Raw genomic sequence first — 25,905 nt, forward strand, 5'->3', positions numbered from 1 at the left:
CCTAAAAAAAATCACATGCAAACCCTGTCAGCCTAGGACAATAGGATTTACCCCATATAAGACTAATTTCTTTGGAGAAAGAGCGCCACCTTGTGATTCTGTGTGCACTTCTTACACATCATCCCTTTCTTAAAGGTGAAATGTGTCATTTCTGTGACACCAAACAGAATTGTAACCTGTCTGAGCAGCCCGCCATTAAGATTAGCTGAACCAATAAAGATTTTCAGTGAATAATTACTTACATTTGGGTTTTGTTTCTTACACAAAGCTACATTTATGACATTTATGGTGCTTTACTTTGTCTTTTTGGAGCTTGATAGATGTGCTCATTATGAACCTTTTGTGTTCCACAGGAAAAATAACTGCATACATGTTTGGAACGACACAAGGGTGAGTAAATAATGACAGAATTTTCACATTTAAATGAACTATTCCTTTAAATCTTCAGATCAATTTAATTATGATTACAACTGACAATACAAGCACATGTTTTTTTTTTTTTAAAAATCAGTAATATATTTACATTTGCTTCTGAGCAATCAGCTTTAATTATATATATATATATATATATTATTATTATTATTATTATTATTATTTTTTAAACAGTAGTGAGGAGCAGGCCATTTCAAAACTGAGACATTAACAGAATTAACTGCATAACTGTGAAAATAATGAAGATTTGAATGTTTATATTTGAGCTGCTTCTAAAGGGATTATTAAAGGGACAGTTCACCTGAAAATGAAAATTCTCTCATCATTTACTCACCTTCATGCCCTCCCAGATGTGTATGACTTTCTTTCTTCTGCTGAACACAAATTAAGATTTTTAGAAGAATATTTCAGCTCTGTAGGTCCATACAATGCAAGTGAATGGTGACTAGAACTTTTAAGCTCCAAAAAGCACATAAATGCAGCATAAAAGTAATCCATACGACTCCAGTGGTTTAATCCATGTCTTCAGAAGTGATATGATAGGTGTGTGTCCCTTTTTACTATAAATTCTCCTCCCTGACCACTAGGTGGTGATATGCATGAAAAATGTGAATCGACAAAAACAAAAGAAGAATGTGGAAGTGAAAGTGGACATTTATAGTAAAAAAGGACTTAAATATTAATCTGTTTCTCACCTACACCTATCATATCACTTCTGAAGACATGGATTAAACCACTGGAGTCTTATGGATTACTTTTATGCTGCCTTTATGTGCTTTTTGGAGCTTAAACGTTCTAGTCACCATTCACTTGCACTGTATGGACCTACAGAGCTGAAATATTCTTCTAAAAATCTTCATTTGTGTTCTTGCAGAATATAGAAAGTTCATACATATCTGGGATGGCATGAGGGTGAGTAAATGATGAGAGAAACTGTTTATTTTTGGGTGAACTATCCCTTTAAGTTCAGAGTCAACACTCCTTTTTTTCAAGCCATAATAACCTCGTCCTGATGTTTTATATCCTTCACGCTGTGTTAGTAGAAGTCGAGTTGCTCTCTGAGCACATGCAGAACGGGAATGTCCCACAGCATGGCTGTAACCACGGTTTCCACAGGATGTTCGCCCAGGTCAGCTGATTTTCCACAGGCCTTAGTGTTTTGCGATGCTCCTTCACAGCACGATCGACTCGCTGCAGCACCTCAGCATACCGTGGTTCAGTCTCTGCTGAGAGAGGACGGCTTTCTGACGGATCCCTGCTGAGGTCAAACATCAGAGGAGGGTCGTGAAACGTGACAAACTCTCCATAACACTGGCAGATCATTGTGTCGTAACAACCAATGGCTCCAGGTGGAGAGAAGTTTGGAGTGAAGAAATGAACCTTGAACACAGAGTCACCTGAATAGGTAAAGAAGACAACAGTCTTTACAAGAACAATGTGACGGTCTTTAAAGTGATTTCAGCCATTTGGCTAACTCCAGCTTAGAAGACATATCAGCCAACCTGGTGTTAGCTAAACCGAATATGCAAAATGATTGACAGTCAGAGAGTAATAAATAAAAAATCACATACAGCACCTTTAATCTTAATTATTAAAATTATTTACAATATGCTGTTTAATTACATCTGTAGTCTATGATTAGTTATGATAACCAAATGAACATCTTCTGATATCAGCACTTACTCTAATACCACAGCATGTGTTGTGTTGTTTTAGGGCTGGGCGATATGGCTACAAACATGATATCTCAATATTTTTTAAGCTAGCAACACACAGACAATTATAACCTTTCATGTCTTTATTGAACACATCCCATTAAACATTCACAGTACTGTGGAAAAAGTAAGTGAACCCCTAGGCTAAAGACATCAACAAAATCTAATTAGAGTCAGGAGTTGGCAAATCTGGCATCCAATTAATGAAACGAAATTGTAGGTGTGGGTTAGAGCTACTTTGACTTATAAAAAGCACTCAAACATTTTGGGTTTGCTATTCACAAGAAGCATCTGCTGACGTGAACCATGCCTCACAAAAAGAAAGGATTACAAAGTGAAGTGCTTAGATATTCATCTGTCCACAGTTAGACAAATTGTCAATAAATGGAGATGATTTAGTACTATGGGTACTCTCACTAGAAGTGGCCGTCCAGTCAAGATGACTCAAAGGGCACACCGCAGAATGATCAATGAGGTAATAAAGAACCCTAGAGTGACAGATAAAGACTTGAAGGAATCATTGGAACTGGTTAACATCTCTGTTCATGAGTCTACTATACAGAAAACATTAAACAGGTATGGTGTTCATGGCAGGACATCACGAAGGAAACTGCTGCTTTCCAATGAAAACATTGCTGCACACCTGAAGTTTGCAGACCACCTTGACACTCCACATCGCTACTGGGAAAATGTTTTGTGGACTGATGAAGCTAAGGCTGAATTATTTGGGTGTAAAAAGGGCACCACATACCAACATGAGAACATCATCCCAACAGTGAAGTAAAGGTGGAGCGAGCATCATGATTTGGAGCCTGGACCGCTTGCCATCATTGAGGGAAAAATGAATTCCCAAGTTTATCAAGATATCCTACAGGATAATGTCAGGGTGGCTGTGTGCCAGCTGAAGATCAGTAGAAGTTGGGTGATGCAGCAGGACAATGACCCTAAACATCAAAGTAAATCCACTACAGAATGGCTTAAAAAAAAGAAAATCCACCTTTTGAAGTGTCCCAGTCAGAGCCCAGACCTTAACCCAATAGAGATGCTGTGGAATGACCTCAAGAGAGACACCAGACATCCTAAGAATATATCTGAGCTGAAGCAGTTCTGTAAGGAAGAATGATCCAAAATTCCTTCTGAACATTGTGCAGGTCTAATCCACAGATACCGGAAACACTTGATTGAGGTTATTGATGCCAAAGGACGATCGATCAGTTATTAAACCAAAGGGTTCACTTACATTTTCCTCAGCACTGTGAATGTTTAATGGGATGTGTTCAATAAATACATGAAAGATTATAATTGTGTGTGTGTTGTTAGCTTGAGCACATTGTGTTTGTCTATACTTGTGACTTTGATGAAGATGACATTACATTTTATGACCAATTAATGCAGAAAACCAGCTAATCCAAAGGGTTCACATACTTTTTCTTGCCACTGTATATAATCACCGGTATGAATTTGCTCTAAAATGGCTCAAACATCGGAACAACCATCATTTTATCCAAACATGCATTGTAGGCAAATAGATTCAAAATATTTAATTAAGTTAGAAATAATTTCAATATTTCTATTCAATATTTAGTTAAAAACAATAAAGTCATGTTTACCACAAGTAAAAAATATATTTAATAATTTTCATGTTTACGCACCAATATATACAACATGGTTATAATAAACTATATTTACCTACATATTTTACAAAAAACTTTTTTTTGAATAAACAGGGTGTGCATAAAGTACAACTTACTTGTTTTCTGGAACCCAGTTGAATATTATTATTATACTGAATTGTTATTATTATTATTATTATTATGAGGATTAAAATTGTTTTAAATAATAGTAATATTTTTGTCATATTTACTCACCATCACCCTCAGCTTTTATTTTTCAGGAAAAACCTAAAGTGCATTGTATACTGTTCCTCATCGAAAAATACTGTCATCTCCATTTCCACGATACTGTCACATTTTTATATTTATATAAGAACTTGTAGCACCTTGCTTTCTCAATGCACACAAACTGCTCTGAGCCACGATCATGAGCCCTGAGCGCACACACAGAACAGCACGTTAATTAATTAAATTGTAGCATTTTGCGGTTATCAATCCCACATGACTATATTCCAATGTTAATGTTATTTTGATTAATTGTGCAGCCCTGAAGGATTGTGAAATCGGTGGCTTAATAGCGATGTAGTGCAATAAAAAGTGCATTAAAGTAATCATGTTATTCACAGTATTGCTTAATTATAAATCGGCAGCAAAATAATCTCCATACCTTCCTATGCACCACTTGTATGTGTATGTAAAAGACTTTAAGCAACATCAAGAATATCACAATGATTTTAATGCACTTTTTATTTGGCCAGTGAGTTTCCTGAAGAGTCTGTCAATAGACTAGTTTCATGATCCCAGTCTCACAAGTTAGAAAGCAGATCAATTCATTTCTGTGAAAAAGTTCAAACTGTCCATTTTAATGAATTGATTCATAACTCTGACTTATTTCATGTTATGTTGTGTATGTGCTAAAGAGGTAAAACCTGTGACTCACTGTCGGTTGGGTGCCAGCGTGCAGCGTTGAGATACATGCCACAGTAATGAAACATGAACTCGTGCTGTGAGCGATCCGTTCTGCCCTCTAACAGCGGCATCAGATCATGACCGTCCACAGTTCTGACCGCAAACACACACAAACACAATCACTTCACAACATCATCACTGTGCTGGTCAGATCATTACTTTAAACTCCTGCAGTGGCTCTTATGTACACTGATTTATAGAAAAATCATCCAACTAGGGAGAAAATTATATATATATTTTTAAATTCACAGCATCAGCATTTTCTACTATCTGTATATCATTTTCAATTTTAAATATGCATATGCACAACTGAAGAATCAACGGCAAAATATGATTGGCTACTTGCTATTGACTACAAATATAATGCTAGTGTTATTTTACCTGTCTTGTGGTAGCTCTCCGCCTGCAAGCTTGACCAGTGTGGGATAGACGTCCATCAGACTTGTTGGTTCAGTCACTTCTCGCCCCGCGGTGAGTCGCCCGGGCCAGCGGAATATTCCGGGCACGCGAATCCCCCCCTCCCAGCCACCCATAGCTTTACCACCTACAAACAATAACACATTATGCATTTGCTGTATCAATGGTCACTGTAAACACTAGGGGAGACAAAGTTCAATTTTAATTGACTGTTACAGATTTACATTCCATCTTTTGGTATTAAATACTTTATATGTGCAACATTTATAGAAGTAAATATAGCTGCAAGAAGCAATTACGGGGCCAAGCACACCAACAGGAAACATTTTGATTGAATTTAGAATTCCAATGATGATTTTAAGCAGGGTGGTGAAAAAAGACAATTAAAAGTGTATATATAAAGTGCTTATAACTTTTGACCAATAGGTGGCACTGTCACCAAATTATATGGTATTGTCAGGGCTTGGGCACAATGCCACATAAGAAGTTTCATGTCAGTATGCCAAAGCATTCATGAGATGTGAGCCTCTGATCCTTATTAGCATCTTGCCATATCGTTTGATTATGTGTTACACGACAACGGTTTGGTCTCATCAGAAAGCTTTTCATAGCGTTTTATCATGAGTGTCCCTAGATGATACAAGGCAAATTTTGTGGAAATCGGATGAATGGCCTAGGAGGAATTTAAAAAAGCAGGTTTTCAGTGAAATTCAAAATGACACACAAGAAGTATGACCATGGCAAACTGGGTATCATTTGACTCTGTATGCCCCAAGGAATCCAAAGCGACCAGTCTCATGATTTTAGTCCAAACTATTCAGAACTTATAAGCAAAAAGAGCCATTTTTCATATTTCTTGACCACTACATGACACTTTGCCGAAACTGTGCAGGTACCCTCACGTCATGCTTGTGATGACATATACCAAGTTTCGTGTCAATATGCTAAAGCAGGGGTTCTCAACGGAGGCGGTACTGATACCTCTGATCATTGCAGCGCTGCGAGAACCAGTGAGAAGCACAGTTCTACATGACGACCCTTGAATTTACTATAGTAACACTAACTGTACTTCAGGCAGAAATAGATTCATAATAAATATCATCATATCACTACTTCAGCTCTATTAAATTTGTCATAGGCTACATTAGGGGAATGAGGGAATATAAGACATTTTTGTTTTTAAGAGTAGGCCTACTGTTTGTAATTACAAAAATGCCATAATTTGTTTTATAGAAATCACATTACATCTAAGATCCATGCAGCCATGTGTTTACTATGGTCTTGTTACAAATACCACTATTAAAACTATAAAAATAAATAAATAAATACATTAACATTTTCATAAGGGCAAATGCAAAATATACTATATTTTTTAGATGAAATAGAAATGTGTTTGAGTGTAAGAAAATATAACTGGTTTTGTTTGCCTTCAGAAATTCCAAGAGATGACTCATTTGAATCCATAAGAACCTGATGAAAGGAGTTCCAACTCAGTCACACTGTTAGAATAATTTACTCACATAAATTAGGTGTTAACTTTTTACTTTTTATAGATGTTATAGATAACCTCACTGTTGTTGATACCAGTAAATTTACAACTACATCCAACTCAAAATCAATGCTGTAATGTAGAATGAGCATTTCATTGGGTCGAAATATGCAATATTATTGGTCTTTTCATTTATTTTTGAAATATAATAACAATACCACTTTTATTGTTAGTTTCTGTCTTCGCATTTTCATTTTATAGGCCCAGATATAGCCATCCGAATGAAGTATGGAGGGCGTTCTTCAAAAAAAAAAAAAACTGTGCTAAAGTGTTGCGAAGATACAGCCATACAGCCTCACATCACGTCCATTAGTGAAATTTTGAACTGTTGATGGCACTAGAGGGTTTGAGTAAGACATCCCAAATTTTAGTTTAAAAGCCAAAATTAAACTGAATTAAAATGTTAATAAAATGGCGTTTAACTAGTATGTTGTGCTGTCACCAGATTTATATGGGATTGTCAGGGCATGATCACAATGACACATGCAAAGTTTCATGTCAGTTTCATGAATGGTTTGGTCTATCAAACAGCTTTTACTAACTTTTTACAAGTAAGGTCTGAAAATGATCTGACCCAATTTTGGGGAAGATCCGATAAATGCTGTAGGAGGAGTTCGAAAAAGTAGGTATTTAAATAAGCATTTTTTTCACTTTGTTATATTTTTTGACCACTAGGTGGTGCTGGCACTAAACTTCTCAGGTACCTTTATGGCATGGTGCCGATCATACATACCAAGTTTCGTAATGATATGCCAATTCTTTTATAAAATACAGCATTTTATGTCAATTAGATTATTAGGCATCATTTGACTCTGTAGGCCAATAGGAATCTTAAAAGATCAGTCTCAATTTTAGTCCAAACTATTCAGAAGTTATAAGCAAATATAGCCATTTTTCTTATTTCTTGACCAGTAGTTGGTGCTGTCCTGAAACTGCTCAGGTACCCTCAGGTCATGATGCCTGTGACATATACCAAGATATATCTCCTCAACCTCTTTTTCATGCTCACCGTCAAATTCACTGAAGCATTATACAAGAACAGTTTGGTCTGTTAAAAAGTTTTTAGAATTGTTTTGTCATGAGAGTCCCTGGATGATACATGCCACATTTTGTGTAAATCAAACATACGGTTTAGGAGGAGTTTGAAAGGGTAGGTTTTTCGGAAAATATGGTCAGGCGGAAATTGTAACAATGGTGTCAATTCGACTCAGCATAAACAGAAGTCAAACTTTGAGCTTATGGTGGCGCTAGAGGGTTTGTGATAGAGATCCCAAATTTGCTATAGTATAAGTTCAGACCGTCCTCTATTAATGTGCCAAATTTTGTAACTTTCCTCCAAATGGTTCTATGGGATGACATAGACTTCATTGTCGGAAGAAGAAGAAAACAAACAGTTACAATAGCGACTCTGTCCCTTCAGTGCTTTGCCCCTAATTACAGAAGTGACAAAAAGTCAAACATAAATGAACCTCTCCATGTTTTTACCAGCAGTCCTGTGTGTGTTTGTGCAATGTGAGTCTTTTTATGTATATTTATGTAAATCTACTGTGTTCTATCTGTATACTTATATGGCATTAATCCAATGTCATGATTTCACAGCATACCACGATAGATGCCGTTCCAGCCTCCTTTCTGACCGCGAGCATCTGAATCTTCGATGTAACCGCCGTGATCAGATGTGAAGTACATCATGGTTTTATCTGACAGGCCGAATCTTTCAATGGTCTGAACCATTCGACCTAAAACATCATATTTACTATGAGTGCACACAATCAAACATTTACTATTTACTGCGGGTCACATTGTAACAAATAATACTTTGAAGCTTCCTAGACATTTTTGGAAAGGCTTACACATATTATAAGCATCTGCTAAAGGACATGGGGGAACTTACACCTCCGCTAATTGGGTGAGTGGGCACAGTTATTAGCCGAATCTGATAAATCTGAAAATAGCCATATTTGGGTAGATTAATCAGCCAGGTTGATAAATCACTCTATAATTAATCATGACATGATGTCTCTTACCAACCATCCAGTCAACTTCTTCAACATTGTCTCCATAAAGCCCATGTTTGCTCTTTCCGGCGAAACCCTCGGACACAAAAAGTGGCGTGTGCACGTGTGCAAATGACAGGAACAGCAGGAAGGGCCCGTCTCTGTGTCTGTAATCGTAAATCAAATGATCAATAATCACTTTCAGCAGAAACCAGAGAAGTTCCCTGCCTAGGGCACATGAAATAAAGCGTTAACAAATGTGCATGGGAAGACAATGAGACTAAACACTGATCTGTCAGGACAAGTCGAATATTTTCTGCATTAGCACACTGACTGTGATGAAGTATGCAAGCATGCATGCTAATGAAGACAAAAATGAGGGCATTCCTAGTGGATCATAATCTCAAAATAAAACAAACAAATAAATTATATTTTGCATGGAGAAAATGAAGGGCCATTAAGAGTAGGGATGGGAATCGTAATGATTTTTAACAATGCCAGTTCCAATTCCATTTCCTCTTAACAATTCTGGTTCCTAGACGATTCCTTTCACTATTCTTTTAGTATGTTTGAGGAAGAAACATTTGGAAATAAGAAATTCAATTCATACTGTATTTAGGGCCTACTGAGCAGTCTATCGCCACATTCTTGCAGGTATTTTATTCATTAATTATTTTTTATTAAATACCAATAGTTAGTTACAACAAAACTATGTGCACTAGAACAAAATAATGTGTATATTTAACTACACATTGTCATTTGAACATCTAGTCAGTAATTATTTTGGTCTCAAGAGCAGAGGTAGACCAATATAAAAACAAATTCATGATTTGAATAAACAAACATATCATGGATATTTGTGGAGCTTGATTCCTTTATGGTTATGACCCATCTATCCCATTGCGTTTATGATCACTAGTACCACCGCTTATGAATGTGAAGCTTCCAGCATCAAACAGTGCTGATTATCAACAATATTTATGAGGGCGTTTTACGAATATTCATTTTAGAAATGTTATATCACTGGGGGCCTGGGTGGCTCAGCGAGTATTGACGCTGACTACCACACCTGGAGTCATGAGTTTGAATCCAGGGCGTGCTGAGTGACTCCAGTCGGGACTCCTAAGCAACCAAATTGGCCCGGTTGCTAGGGAGGGTAGAGTCACATGGGGTAACCTCCTCGTGGTCGTGATTAGTGGTTCTCGCTCTCAATGGGGCGTGATGGTAAGTTGTGCGTGGATCGCGGAGAGTAGCATGAGTCTCCACATGCTGTGAGTCTCCGCGGTGTCATGCACAACGAGTCACGTGATAAGATGCACGGATTGACGGTCTCAGAAGCGGAGGCAACTGAGACTTGTCCTCCGCCACCTGGATTGAGGTGAGTAACCGCGCCACCACGAGGACCTACTAAGTGGGAATTGGGCATTCCAAATTGGGGAGAAAAGGGGATAAAAAAAACCAAAAAGAAATGTTATATCATATAAAATGTTGCCCAATGGAAAATTGGATAATGTGAAAGTTGGCTGGAAAAGACTCCAGACTGTTGCAGACCGTGTACTTTCACATGTTGACAAACGGCACCTGACCTTTCCAACGTATCGCATTCCATTGGAACAGCTGCTAATCAGGTATCTACGTATGTATATCTATGGTTTCAACAGTAGAACAGCGGCCACTAGAGGTGAAATAAAAACAATCATATGGGGATTTGCTGTATTTAAATCTTTAGTCATTGACAATATTCATCCATATATTCCGTCCTCATTTAAATGCATATTTTGTTGTTTTAATTAAATAACCAAGTGTTAATAATTGAAGTGAGGAGATGCAAAGAAAAATGTGACTATGCAAATACATACATAGTGTCTAACTTCATATCTTGTGAATAATAATAAACTTTATTCCTCATCAAACCTCATCTGGTGAAATATATAAATATACTAAACTCCTCATCTGGTGAATATATAGGCTATAAAAGCTTAACTTGGTAAATACTTAATACTTATAAAGCATTGTAACAGAGCCAAGTCTCTGTCATTTCAAAATAAGTGTCCCTGGTGTGTTTCAGGAGTTTATAGTTAAAAGTCCTGCGCTGAGCACTATATTTGAATTTTTCTGGCTATTATTGGGATTTTGGTTGAATAATAAACTGCTTTTGGGATTGTATTCATTTTAGACTCTTGTAGCCTCAATGTCTATGCCCATTTAGTAAGGAAAGACTTTTTACCATTCTATAAATCTTTTTTCTTTTTTTTTTTTTTTTAACTATCATCCGGTTAATCGGTTATCGGCCCTTTCTACCACCTTAGTTATCGGTTTTCCAACATTCACTATCGGTTGACCTCTAATCACGAGCTGACATGGTGAAATGATTGAACAGCTGTTCAATAAGTTTTTGATTCGCTAAAATGCAATTTTATATATTTATCTGGCTGATAAGAGTCATTTGTTCGGTTGGTAGCGTTGTGTATTTAGCTGTGTAGATTCAAAAGAATCAGCTCATATGAATCATTCATTCAAACGCTGACAGAGTATTTTATAACGCTTTTCCGGCGGAAGAATGCTCATACTAGAATTGTTAACGGAACCGAAAGTCATGAAAATTATTTTTCTTTCCAAAATGAGACCGGTTTTGAATAATAAACGGTTCTTGATTCCTAACTCTGAGTTTTGCACTGTGGTGATTCCACTCTCAAATTCTCATGATCATAATGCAAAAAAATCTCATTCTTATTACTGTAACTTATTTCAATTATACAAACATTTTACATCATGATAGTAACTGTTGAACTGCCTTTAATGCAGATTTCAATAAAAAAAAAAAAACATTACAGTAATTGTTACTGTACAGATAATAAATACAGTAAATAATGACTATATTCCAGTAACAGGCCTGTCGTGATTATTAAATAATCGTCTGATCACGGTTATTTTCTCTAACTGTGATTATTTAAGATAACCGCAATCATTGTGCACGGAAGAGCGTGCCAATCACTTCTCAAACACTCTGATGCACACGCCATCAGCAAAGGCTTGTGCCAAACTCCCACAAAAATATAAACTAACAAATATAAACTTTGATAGTGAATGAAAAGTACCCTGGCTTCACTTTAAATGATCGTGTAATGGCAAATGTTCCTGGTCATAACGTGTTTATATATGCAGTGTTAATGACGGAGGAGGAGATGCACGCTTACTCTATTTCTGTGGAGTGATAAGATTATAAAACAAAATCTCATATGTTTTGCTTTATGAGAAATAAGAACTCGTGGGTTTAATCTAAGAGCATTAAAATAACGTGTGAAAGTGAAGAATGTAGGACAGAAATATTTGCATAATATAATATAAAATAAATATAATATAATATATATTTAATTAAAAAGAAATCTGTTTAATATATTTTTTATATGCAAATAAAAAAACAATTTTTTTAATGAGTTCCAAAAACAACAGTGTAAATGTAAAATTGACCAAAACTAAAGTTGACCATATTTTAAGTATTTAGAAATATTTTGATATTTAAAAAAAAAAAACGTTTTCAAACGTTATTCAGATAGTCATTTAAAGCCGTAAAAGGTAATCATATATCCCTGTTTTATTATTTGATTTATATATTTGAAGTTAAATATGTAAAAAATACTTAAAGATGTATGAAACACACTCGCACCTTAAGACATTTGACAATTAATATGGCAATTAATCGTGAAAGCCCTAAAAGAGTCAATTAATCGTCATAATCGCAATTAGATGCTAATTAATCGTCAGCCAAATTTCATAATCGTGACAGCCCTATCCAGTAATGAGAATCTAATAATTGAAAATAATGAGAATTACATGCATTACAGTAATGAGAACTGTGGTGAAAATCTGCTTAAATGTCATGGAAATAATGTCACAATGCCAAAAATAGTAATGGTCCTGAAAACAGGCTTCATTTTTTTTTTTATATATCTTTTGATTTTAGGCTTGAAATGTGACCTGGACATGTTTCTGTGAGATTCACCCTCTTGCGCAAACGTTCATTAATGAGTCACTGTTTCGTGCTCGAAACTTTTGAACAATTAGAGGAAGAACGCTAATGATTGACAGGTTCACACATCTACTCGTTCACACTGTTAGTGAGCTGTATTGACTAATGGATGACTGGTTTATCTAGTGAACCACTGACGCTGATAGATTCATCTCACCTCTCCACAAACTGCTCTGCTTCCCTCATGAGTCTTGCGTTGAGCGTCTGCAGGTTTATCGGCTGCTCCACCACCAGCTCGTTCCTCATGATGATGCAGTTCCACATGCGCAGGAGTTTAAAGGGCACGTACCACACCATGAAGCACAGAACTGAGAGGACGGCGAGGAACACCATGAGTTTCACGCTGACCTCCAGCAGGCCGACGGCTCGCACCAGCAGCAGCGTTAGAATCCCGAGTGCCACCAGCGCAGACATCTGCCACAGCGTTTGCTGCAGATCCACCAGCACATCTGAACCTTCGTTCGGCTTACAGTCGTTAAAGTTAGTGAAGGGCAGTCCGTAGAAGAAATCAAAGCCGTGATTGTTCGGATGGTGACAGTGATCGTTTCTGCTCTCACAGTTCACACCTAAATGCCACTTACCTGCAGAGGAAACATCACATCTTAAAGACCACATCAATTAAAAATGACAGTTTTGTGGTTTTTAGTTCATGTTTCTTAGCTTTTAGGTCTCTTGCAAGCTCTTTCGACATTTAATCATGTGCAGGATATAAAATATAGATATTGGTCCCACTTTATATTAGGTGTCTTTACTATGTACTAACATTAAAATACATAATACAATGTGTTTATTGTGTTTTATTTATTACTACATTTGCTGCTACTGAGGTTGAGGTACGGGTAAGATTAGGGTTAGGGGTAAGGTTTACCGTAATGTAATTAAATGAAGGTACTTTAATGTAACTACAATGCAACATAATAAGTACATTGTAGTAAATGCTTTAGTGCATAGTAGTTAAAGACGCCTAATATAAAGTGGGTCCCTTTTAAATAAAATCTAACATGTTGAAATACATTTATAGATATCTAAAATTAGCACTAGGTGTAATTCAGTGGTTGATATCAAGAAGGGATATTTGCAGTAGTACTGATATAAAAAAAAAACGGTTCAACTAGTAAGTAATTAAAGATATCTGTGATTTGCATTTTGAACAGGAGTGAATGACAGTAATTCAATTTTTGGTATCAAAAATGTGTATTTCTGTGAGAGATGTCATCATTTTTTACATCAAGAATTTACTGTTTTTACTACAGCAAATGTAACTAATGATGTGCATAAAAAATGCTTTCACTTGTAGTAATTCCATTCCCAATATCAAGAATTAGCGATAATTGTTGATATCTATAATTCATATTTTGCACGTGATTAAATGTCGAAACGGCTTGCGATATTTCCCGTGAGTAATGACAGTTTCACTAGTAGTAACTGACTCCAGTGGTTTAATCCATGTCTTCAGAAGTGATATGATAGGTGTGGGTGAGAAACAGATCAATATTTAAGTCCTTTTTGCTATAAATTCTCCTCCCTGACCAGTAGGTGGCGATATGCACGAAAAATGCCAATCACCAAAAACACAAGAAGAAGAACTCTTAGAAGAGAAGAGTGCTTAGGAGGGCTGTTTGAAAGTGGAGATTTATAGTAAAAAAGGTCTTTAATATTGTTCTGTTTCTCACCCGCACCTATCATATCACTTCTGAAGACATGGATTAAACCACTGGATTGCTTTTATGCTGCTTTATGTGCTTTTTGGAGCTTCAAAATTCTGGTCACCATTCACTTGTATTGTATGGACCTACAGAGCTGAAATATTCTTCTAAAAATCTTCATTTGTGTTCTGCAGAAGAAAGAAAGTCATACACATCTGGGATGGCATGAGGGTGAGTAAATGATGAGAGAATTATCATTTTTGGGTGAACTGTCCCTTTAAGATATCTACCTTTTAGAAAAGCCTTCGTATGTATGTATGTCTTACCCACAATGCCAGTGTAGTACCCCTGCTGTTGCAGACGTTTGGCGAAGGTGGTTTCATTGGGTGGAAGCCCTCCAGATCCTCCCAGGAATAAAATCACCTGCACTCTTCCTGTGCTGCCCAAACCTGTTACACATATTAACATCTCACATTTAGTTGAAGACTGAAATTCAGCTAATTTGATCAGATTATCAACAGAAACGTTAGTTCTCCCTTTAATTTGTTTTCAGATATTTTTCGTGAATTTAAACTATATATTACATTAAAATGTTTCATTTCAGCATACATGTGTACATCTCAATTGCTATATTTAAATTGCATTTGCCTGTATCACATTCATGTCAGTATTATATTGGCCACCCTGCTCTCTAGTTATTGAAATAAACATATCGGCCAACCACATTAGTTACCATTAAACTCAAACATTTAAAACATTTAAACTCAAGTAATTGAGAGCCACAAGTCATAAGTCATAAGTGCAAAGTCAGTGGGCATGGCCATGAAGTTTTGGTATTTTCGTGCAAGCATGCACTAAGTCTAGGCGCAAGTGGGTTTGGCGAAATGACGTGTGCAACGCACTAATGGGCTTGATCACGTGCAATTTAATTCGGAGGTTCTTCTCCGGTTATTGCACCGTCTGCGTCCTATTATATAGTCCATTCCTTCAAGCACCAACAATATAAACAAAGACATTAATAAGAAGTTGGTGGTGTTAATGGACTGTATGCAATGAATTAGAAGAATTAGATTTATGTGAAATTACACAAATGTGCAATTAAAGTAAATCTGAGGCACTTTAAATAATGCACTCAGATCACGATAGCACACATAACCGAACTCAGAGCACATCTGTCACTCAGGGCACCAGATAGTTAGAGTTTGTGTGTATGGAGCCAGAGAGTATTTAGCAGGGACGGGCCACATCTATTCAAATGAATGGGAGAAACTGGAATGATCCATGACCATGCAGCTCTGAGCGCCCAACGGTCAACGGATGTATAAAGGAAGTCCCGCCTTACAGGTAAAAGAGCCAATCACCTTTCAGATACAGAAGTCACCTGTCAATCATCTCTAAAACGTGTATGCGCATTAGCTATACAAGCCGGGAAAATTGCGTTTTTTAGTGTAATATGAGGTCAAGAAGCACAATTTATGATTCCAGTATTGAAATATGCTCTTTGATCGTAATCTTGACCAACTGTTTTTGAGATTTCGGTGTTCCCCCATTCAAGTAGATAGGAGCTGCACTGGCATGACTGGAAATAGCGTCCCGAGAGCGTTCCAAAGATGCCCGACAGTGGACTGACTTGCTAGAAAGACATTGATGGAGCACAGAAGCGCTCTAAAACCACGTTATACAATGATCCCATCGTATTTAAGAAAGCACAACACACCACAGTCAAAACAGCTGTGCTTTTTGGTCACGGCCACCTTTCACACAACCACCCTATTAAATGATTGAAAAAAAAATTATCTAAGACAACAAAAAATAATTGTCAGCTTCATGCCACAAAAAAAATAAAAAACATTTTATTTAAAAAAATGTAATGCATTCTTTCAGTTATCACTGATTTGCTGAATAATATCCACCTTTTTCCTACGTCCCGTGATGCTTAGCGAGAAATATGGGCGTTAATTCCATTGTCAAGTTAACACAGCTGTTGTTGTGGCGTTCATCCATTCATTTTTTCGTTGTGGTATTGTGATTTTGAGGAGAGGGTGTATGATTTCATGAGGACATGCATCAATCACTACATCAGTGTTACTGAACCATAATAAACTGCAAAAAAAGTTATAAAGACAAAGAAAGCACAAACAAAGATGGCGTGCTGTTTCTCCCATATACAGCTGAGATTTATTCTAAGCACAAACGCAACTTTTCGAACAAATTATCGGTTGTTTTAGTGGAGTACTTGTGTTAGTTCAGCTTCAGATGTGTGCGCTTGTCATCGTGTCACCGTGCATGTTCAAATCAGACAGACACATTGAGGAAGAGCTGTGACGTTCTCAAACTTGGGGATGTAATCGCTTTTTTAAGTTGTCCGATCGGACGGTTATTTCCTTTTAAATCTGCATGTAAGTTTTAAGGTTGACTGATGAGAGGTGGTGCTTCGCTGCTGTCCGGGACGCATCAGGACGGCGTTTTAAACCTCAAATGCAATGTGGTTTTTGACTTCCTCTGTATGTGTTTTTTGTGATCCAATCACAAAACATTTTGCACCCCGTTTACAACTATATTTAGCGCTGACCTTTGCGATCGGATCATCCGAAACGTGTCTTATTACCAGCTGTAGAAAGGGTCTTTAAATGACTGCAGCCAGAGCTAGGGAATGCTGTAGAACAACTTCCAGCGGAAGTCCCACCCACATTCGTTTCCCCCGTAAGACCCCCAGGAAAAAGGTGGATAAAGTTACACTCTAGTCTACTGAAGCCATTCGATAGTGTTGTGTGAAGAACAGACCGAAACGTAAGTGTTAATTCACTGAATCTGGCGCACACGCGAGAACAATCATCGTTTACATGAGCGCAACTCAATCAAAGTCTTTCTAGCAAGTCAGTCCACAGTCGGGCATCGCACTCGGGACGCTAATTCCAGTCATGCCAGTGCAGCTCCTATCTACTTGAAAGGGGAAAGACCGAAATCTCAAAAACGGTTGGTCAAGATTATGATCAAAGGCCATATTTCAAATCAGCAATAAAATCTGACAACACTGGAATCATAAATTGTGCTTCTTTACCGGCTCATATTATGCAACTTTCCCGGCTTGTATAGTTAATGTGCATGCACGTTTTAGAGTTGATTGACAGGTGATGTCTGTATCTAAAATTTGATTGGCTCTTTTACCTTTAAGGCGGGACTTCCTTTCTATGTCCATTGACCGTTGGGCGCTCAGAGCTGCATGGTTGAGCGTTCCAATTTCTCCCATTCATTTGAATAGTAGTGGCCCGTCTCTGCTAAATAATCTCTGGCTCAATGCTCCTCCTTTGTTCAGGTGGAACTCCAGCACCTTATAAACACAGAAATAAAAAAGAGAAATGCTTCAAATGTTTGACAGACTGTGTTTGTGTTACCAGAGCGCAGAGCGTAGCGGCCGGTCATGAACGCCGTTCTGCTGGGAGTGCAGAGAGGAGCAGCCGCGATGTGTTGAGTCAACTTCACCCCATCTGCCGCCAGTCTGTCGATGTTTGGTGTTCTTCAAACAGATGAAAACAACTGTGACTGTCACTCACTTTCGAAGAAAGAGATTTACAGATCAATTAACCTTTCGCTAAGCTCCTCCCCTCTTAGTTACTATTGCTATGGCTAGAGCTTTCATGAACAGCGCAATTTTCCATAAAACGTGTAGGATTGGTCTGTAATATTTTCACATATAGGCTTAGTGAAGGGTCAAAGTAAGTGTAGCTTTATTTACCTGATGGTGTTGTTTCCATAGCAGCCGATATCTCCGATGCCCAAATCATCTACCATCATGAGAACAAAGTTTGGTCTGGTGTCGTCAGCTGCATTTGTGAAATACTGACTGGAATGGACAAGAACCAGCAAACCAAAAACATACGACCTGCAAATGCACACAGCAAAATTACATTCGTTTTATCTAATGAATCGAACGCTGTCAAAACATCGTTTATGAAATATGCAAACTACACTTACCTGCATCTTATAATTTCCATCACCATCTGTGTAAAGTTCTTCTAAACGGCACATAAGTTGTTTAACATGTTAAGATGATCTGTTCAGTATTATTCTAAATATACAGAATACGTTGTGAAAATGTGGCTTACAGTAAAAACTTACTACTGAACATTTATCATTCGTACAAAACCGTATGACGTTCTTTCTTCTCTGGAACACAAAAGGAGATGCAGAATATTACTCGTGAATGGTGACTGAAACATCTCCTTATGTGTTCCACTGGGGAAAGAACGTCATATGCGTTCGTTTGGAACAACATGAGGGTGAGTAAATGATGACAGAATTGAAATATTCATTTAATGTGAGGAAAATTCCACATAGGTGTCCTCCTGAGCTGTTTAAAAAAAAATAAAAATGTTTTTCTATGTGCAGTATTGTAAACATGAGCTAGATGGACATCTTTGACCGTTGTGCCACTTCTCAATTGTTTTTTTTTAGCATCTCCCGCAGGAGCGCCACTTTTTTAAGATGGTGTGTTAGTTCAGAAAGAACTTAAAGCTGAACTGTGTCATTTCAGTACGGAGCCCCTCAGAGGACACGCAGGAATCTTTATTCTGAAATAGTTTTGCGTACCCATGCAATAGTTCATGCTTCGTTGCGGTAAGTTTTGCTTTCCCTCGCAAATCTACCATACTAACCACATTTTACATATTCGAAGTAAAACCATAGTAATAACCAAAACTTTGGTAACTATGGTTTATTGCAAATACCATAGTTTAATTATGGTCACTGTAATAAAACCATGACTTTACTATAGTAGTTCCATGTTTTTTTGATTTGTTTTTTGTGATGGAAATCATGGTTTTACTATAGTAATATTGTAGTAACCATGACTGTAGTAGGCTTGTAGTAGTTTTCATTTTCCTGTATTATTACTATGGTTTCTACGGAGCCCCTAAGAGGACAGGGTCGGAATATTTTTTCTGAAATAGTTTTGTGTTCCCTCGCAATAAGTTTTGCGTTCCCTGGCAATATTTTACGTTCCCCCACAACAGTTTTATGTTCCCATGTAAAAGTTTTGTATTCCTTCGCAATAGTTTACGTTCCCTCACAATCGTTTTGTATTCCTTCGCAATAGTTTACGCTGCCTCGCAATAGTTTTGCATTCCCTCGCAATAGTTTTATGTTCCCTCGCAATAGTTTTGCATTCCCTGACAATAGTTTACGTTCCCTCACCATAGTTTTGCATTCCCTCGCAGTAGTTTACGTTCCCTCGCAATAGTTTTGTATTCCCTGACAATAGTTTACGTTCCTTCGCAATAGTTTTATGTTCCCTCACAATAGTTTTGCGTTCCCTGACAATAGTTTACGTTTCCTCGCAATAGATTTATGTTCCCTCACAATAGTTTTGCATTCCCAGACAATAGTTTACGTTCCCTAGCAATAGTTTTATGTTCCCTTGCAATAGTTTACGTTCCCTCACCATAGTTTTGCATTCCCTGACAATAGTTTACGTTTCCTCGCAATAGATTTATGTTCCCTCACAATAGTTTTGTGTTCCCTGACAATAGTTTACGTTCCCTCGCAATAGTTTTATGTTCCCTCGCAATAGTTTACGTTCCCTCACCATAGTTTTGCGTTCCCTCACAATAGTTTACGTTCAATCGCAATAATTTTGCGTTCCCTCGCAATAAATTATGTTCCCTCGCAATAGTTTTGTGTTCCCTCGCAATAGTTTACGTTCCCTCACCATAGTTTTGCATTCCTTAGCAATAGTTTTGCGTTCCCTTGCAACAGTTTACGTTCCCTCGCAATAGTTTTGCATTCCTTCACAATAGTTTTGCATTCCCTCGCAATAATTTATGTTCCCTCGCAATAGTTTTGCATTCCTTCACAATAGTTTTGCATTCCTTCACAATAGTTTTGCAATCCCTCGCAATAATTTATGTTCCCTCGCAATAGTTTTGTGTTCCCTCGCGATAGTTTACGTTCCCTCACCATAGTTTTGCGTACCCCTGCAACAGTTTACGTTCCCTCGCAATAGTTTTGCGTTCCCTCACAATAATTTACGTTCCCTAGCAATAGTTTTGTGTTCCCTCGCAATAGTTTACATTCCCTCGCAATAGTTTTGTGTTCCCTCGCAATAGTTTACGTTCCCTCGCAATAGTTTTGCATTCCTTCACAATAGTTTTGCATTCCTTCACAATAGTTTTGCATTCCTTCACAATAGTTTTGCATTCCTTCACAATAGTTTTGCATTCCTTCACAATAGTTTTGCATTCCCTCGCTATAATTTATGTTCCCTCACAATAGTTTTGCATTCCTTCACAATAGTTTTGCATTCCCTTGCAATAATTTATGTTCCCTCGCAATAGTTTTGCATTCCTTCACAATAGTTTTGCATTCCCTCACAATAATTTATGTTCCCTCGCAATAGTTTTGTGTTCCCTCGCGATAGTTTACGTTCCCTCACCATAGTTTTGCATACCCTTGCAACAGTTTACGTTCCCTCGCAATAGTTTTGCATTCCCTCACAATAATTTACGTTCCCTCGCAATAGTTTTGTGTTCCCTCGCAATAGTTTACATTCCCTCGCAATAGTTTTGCGTTCCCTCACAATAATTTACGTTCCCTCGCAATAGTTTTGTGTTCCCTCGCAATAGTTTACATTCCCTCGCAATAGTTTTGCGTTCCCTGACAATAGTTTACGTTCCCTCACAATAGTTTTGCGTTTCTTCGCAATAGTTTACGTTCCCTCGCAATAGTTTTGCATTCCTTCACAATAGTTTTGCATTCCTTCACAATAGTTTTGCATTCCCTCGCTATAATTTATGTTCCCTCACAATAGTTTTGCATTCCCTCACAATAGTTTTGCGTTCCCTCACAATAATTTACATTCCCTCGCAATAGTTTTGTGTTCCCTCGCAATAGTTTACATTCCCTCGCAATAGTTTTGTGTTCCCTCGCGATAGTTTACGTTCCCTCACCATAGTTTTGCGTACCCTTGCAACAGTTTACGTTCCCTCGCAATAGTTTTGCGTTCCCTCACAATAATTTACGTTCCCTCGCAATAGTTTTGTGTTCCCTCGCAATAGTTTACATTCCCTTGCAATAGTTTTGTGTTCCCTCGCAATAGTTTACGTTCCCTCGCAATAGTTTTTTTTACCATAGTTTTCATTTTCCTGTATTATTACTATGGTTTCACTAAGAATATCATGATTAAAATATGGTTACTGTAGTAAAACCATGGTAAATTTATTGTGAGTGCACACAAACTATTGTGAGGGAACCACTGATTTATAATATACATCAGTGGAGGTAACGCAAAACTGTTTTAGAAAAACATTTTCCACCCTGTACTCAAAGGGGCTCTGTGTTTCCGTGACCCTAGCGTCATCAAATGGAACTGCAAAAATAAACATTATTTCCGAACTGATTTCCAAATACACCCTCCGCCTGCTATTGGTCATACTAATAGATAGTCCCGCCCCCAACTCACGCCATTGGTCGAGCCAGTGTTGCAGTGATTCGGACCAAAGCCAACACTTTTAGGTGAAATCAAATCAACCTATGAATGGTTTACGTAAAGTTTTTACGAAAAGTTTTTACGTTTTAATGTTTTTTACGTAAGTCATCTCTGCATACTAAACTGAGATAAGAGAAAGTATTTCAGCATCGGATAATAAAAACATACGTCAGCTCAACACTTTAAAAAAACGGATCTCCAGACACATGCGTTCTTTTATACAGTATGCGTTGCGTCACACTTTTTTTTAGCGCAAGAACGCGTTTGGTCTGCACGCTTGGAGAATCACTTTTGGACCCTGTCTGTAGTGTGTACTTCAGTGTACTTCTGTACTTCAGTGTACTTCAGAATAACAGCAGCGCAATGTCCGGGATCTTTACCTGTTGCTGCGATGTTAATGAACTGGATTATATACAATAACAGCCAGCTGATTTCAATTGGCAGACATACATACAAATAATAAATCAATATATAATACGGTTGTCTATACTTTCTGTGCACAAAACAGACGAGCAGCTTCAATTCTCTTTTTATGCTTCATTCATGAGCTTACCTTCATAAACACCGATTCAATCTCATACTTCTCACCAAATCTTTCACATTTCCTCTGCACACGAGAAATATTTACCGTAAATGCTGATGTATGTGGACCCATACATTAACAATCATACCTTAAAAATGTAAATAATTTGTAAAAGTCGTTTTAAAATGTAAATATAATATGACTAGTTAATGTGGCACAGCTGTGCTTAAATAAAAGCACAGACATTAAATGTACATAGAGTTCATTATAAATGATATTAGATACTGTACGGTAGTGATGAACAATGGTCTATTTATTTCGCATATTTTTAATGTATGTGTGACTGGAAAAGCTGTTTCTGAACAACTCAAGCATTTATATAAAAATGTGTGCAATAATTAATTATTTGCACAAATATTAAAAGACTGAAATCTTGTAAAAGTGTTTATATATATATATATATATATATATATATATATATATATATATATATATATATAATTTAACATAAGAATGAACATTATTATTATTATTATTATTATTATTATTTAATATGCATTACTTATTTTCATAAATACTAAAAGATATAAATATTATAGAGTTATGAAATATTATTTAATTAAAAATGAATGTTGTTGTGAAATATGAATTATTATTGATCATAATCACCAATCACTAAAGTTATAAAACTAGTTTTCACTTGTACAGTTCTCGTTCGGGTCATTTAAGTTACAATTTGAGACTGCTGAGCTATTATTGCACAAATATTTAAAATATAATTTTTATTTAAAAAAAAGAGATATTATTTAATATATACAAAATAAATATTGTTATTATTAAATATGTATTACTTATTTGCATAAATACTAAAAGATAGAATTATTATATTTTTTTCTTATTATGAATATGATTCAATATATAACAATTAAATGCTATGAAATATTTATTATTATTGATCATAATCACCATAGTTATAATAATGACATGTATTCTGTATGATTTGTACAGTTCTGGTTCGGGACATTTAATTAACATTTTGCAACTGTAAAAATAAGCTTTATTATTATTACTTTATATTATTTGCACAATTATTTAAATAGAAATGTTGTAAAAAAAAAGTTATAATATATTATTCAATACATACAAAATAATTATTGTTATTATTTAATATTTATTACTTGCATAAATGCTAAAAGATAGAAATACTATAAAAAGCATTAATATGAAATATGATTCAATAACCAAAAAATATGAAATACAGTATTTAATATATAACAAATAAATAATTATAAAAAGTTATATGATATTATTCATTACACACACACACACACACACATATATATATATATATATATATATTATTATTGTGAATTATAAGCCAATCATCATAGACTGAGGGTTTTGTAGACTTCTGGTTTGTCATTTTATTTTAATTTTGAAACAGTGTGCAATTAACTGTACAGTCATTTAAACAGAACCAACCCTTTATTCAAACTCAACAACATAATGTATTTACAGAATAAAATAAAAAAAATGTCAGATGAATTCTATTTGGTCAGAACAAAATTTCATTTTGTGAATCATTCCACAGTGTCAGGTCTGATTTATACGAATCAGTGGCTGCTTGACATCAAACAAAACAATGTGATTAACAATATAGCAAGAAACTAAACAACACTTTTTAATGAAATGAAAATGCCTCCCCCAAAAAAGGCCGTCATGTATACACACACACACACACACACAAACAAGCATACACACCCCATACCATTCAAACTGTGAAATTACATTCAAAACAAATAAATCAATAACAGTCCTATGTTAACTAGAACTGTAGTCGAAACAGAAGGAAATGAGATTATGAATAAAGCCTTTATCTGACACAGGGACTTTAAATGAATGTGAAAATGACATTTGTGTGTTCACCCATCAAAGATGTTTCCACACTGTGAATTTATGATGACAACCCATTTATTTGTGAAGTGCACCATGATCCTTAAGCTGTGTAAATGTGTGTCGTTATAACATGCTGTTCCGATGTGAACCAGTTCACAGTAGCATCATGGGAATTCACCGCTCGCACAACTCTTTCACTGGTTGATTCATGATGAAGGCAGAAGATTACTTAAAACTGCACATGAAAACAAAAACGACATCCATATCAACAAAACATTTAAGTCAATATCATGTGACTCGTTTATGACATTATTTGTAATATTTATTAAAAAATGTTTTTACAGGTGAAAATGAGCTGTAAAAGAATTTAAGACGTACCTTGAGGGTCGTTCTGTGTGTCGTTCTCTTCTTTGGCACTCTCTGGGTCACCTGAGGAGAAATGGATGTATTTGATGACTGACTGCTGTGAATAACAGAGCTGATAACAATCAATAACAATCACAACTTGTCGCAATAATTCCATATTTGACGTAAATGTATGTGATTTTCATGAAACCTGTCAAGAAAATATCCTGGTCATATTTAACCCATATCAATAATCAATAAAAAAAATTTAAAAAAAATGAAATTATATTTTGCATAAAGAAAATTAAGCCTACATTTAGCACTGTAAAATTATTTTCAGGACACTTAACCTTTTAAGCCCTGAAGAGGTTTTCAAAGATTTCCTGTTTCAGTGGCATACCCAAAATTAAAGGATTATAACTCGACAAAAAAGTGTTTGGTATCATTGTAAAGAAACTTTTCAATTTTTTAATGATATAGATTATGATACATTCTGAGACTCTGCGTAAGAAACTGCTGGGAAGGAAAAAAAAAAAAAAAAAAAAAACCAACAAAAAAAAAAGCCAAAACTTACTTTTTTCTTATTTTTCTTACTTGACATTATATATCTCTGGGTGTAAATAAGGTGGCTCTGAAAAGCTGCTTTTTTTTTTTTTGTTCTCAATCATGTCAACTGTATCTGAGAAATATGTGTTGATACGACAAAGCAATCAAAAATGACAGCATTACAAAAATAATTTATAGTGTCCAAAAACATCTCCAAACAAATAAAACATAATAATTGAACATAAGAACTAATTACACATGCAAACACAACAATGACTAAAGGTTTGTATAGCATGCAGACATGATTTTAGTAATGAGATTTCACAGAATGAGTTTCATTCTGTGTCATTTGAGTCATCATTGAGTCTGTGTCATGTATTTGGCGCCATCTCCTGGTGGTCATATGTAACATTGTGCTTCATGTGGATTATCTAATGATCTATACATCTGATTATCTTGTGTGTGGACTCATTTGAAAGATAATCACCTCCTCTAAGTAATGTTATGTGATATTTCATGTTTCGTTTATTTTTTGTGAAGTTATAAGTTAAAATGCGGAATACAAGCAACACCAACATAATTGTCAAAGACATACACTTATCTATTACTCGCTATATTTTTGTCTGTGAGTAAAACAAATAGACTGGTTGTATTCTACTCCTCGAGAGCTTTCCAACAACATATGACACATGACTATTTGATCAGTTTGATGTTTTTACTGATTGTAATAATATGTACAGTGCA

At 36.1% G+C, this 25,905-nt stretch overlaps 3 protein-coding genes across 12 annotated transcripts in view; 1 reads left to right on the forward strand and 2 right to left on the reverse strand.

Moving 5' to 3' along the window:
- LOC127446978 (neuroligin-4, X-linked-like) overlaps positions 1-25,905 on the forward strand; it is a 760,753-nt gene that overhangs the window by 178,126 nt on the left and 556,722 nt on the right. The gene's annotated exons all lie outside the window — the stretch shown is intronic.
- Positions 1,315-22,471, reverse strand: arsh (arylsulfatase H). 2 transcript variants are annotated; one of them, XM_051708407.1, is made up of 11 exons: positions 22,405-22,471; positions 18,344-18,384; positions 18,105-18,251; positions 17,764-17,885; positions 14,695-14,817; positions 12,880-13,303; positions 8,723-8,859; positions 8,300-8,434; positions 5,111-5,273; positions 4,701-4,822; positions 1,315-1,829 (listed from the first exon to the last, which is right to left on the reverse strand). In XM_051708407.1, the coding sequence occupies exons 1-11, from the start codon at positions 22,408-22,410 to the stop codon at positions 1,459-1,461; spliced, it is 1,791 nt and encodes a 596-aa protein (XP_051564367.1). In that variant the 5' UTR covers positions 22,411-22,471; the 3' UTR covers positions 1,315-1,458. The 2 variants fall into 2 exon arrangements, with proteins under 2 accessions (XP_051564367.1, XP_051564368.1); XM_051708408.1 differs by having other exon boundaries at positions 18,344-18,437; positions 22,405-22,420.
- Positions 23,774-25,905, reverse strand: part of LOC127447002 (cytochrome c1-like) — a 47,675-nt gene continuing 45,543 nt past the window's right edge. For all 9 annotated transcript variants that reach the window (XM_051708439.1, XM_051708434.1, XM_051708438.1 and 6 more), the window contains 2 exons: positions 24,649-24,699; positions 23,774-24,505 (listed from right to left, as the gene is read on the reverse strand). In XM_051708439.1, coding sequence (XP_051564399.1) covers positions 24,477-24,505; positions 24,649-24,699 — 80 coding nt within the window. In that variant the 3' untranslated portion in view covers positions 23,774-24,476. The remainder of the gene's footprint in view (positions 24,506-24,648; positions 24,700-25,905) is intronic.

Source organism: Myxocyprinus asiaticus, chromosome 10, assembly GCF_019703515.2.
Source record: "Myxocyprinus asiaticus isolate MX2 ecotype Aquarium Trade chromosome 10, UBuf_Myxa_2, whole genome shotgun sequence".
Classification (NCBI taxonomy): domain Eukaryota; kingdom Metazoa; phylum Chordata; class Actinopteri; order Cypriniformes; family Catostomidae; genus Myxocyprinus; species Myxocyprinus asiaticus.

Bases quoted from the DNA above. Each gene is read 5' to 3' on its own strand.
- arsh (XM_051708407.1), bottom strand. The intron at 18,252-18,343 runs GTAAGTGTAGTT...GTGCATTTGCAG, and splicing joins ATGGAAATTATAAGATGCAG to GTCGTATGTTTTTGGTTTGC. The intron at 8,860-12,879 runs GTGAGATGAATC...TTACGATTACAG, and splicing joins GCAGAGCAGTTTGTGGAGAG to ACACAGAGACGGGCCCTTCC.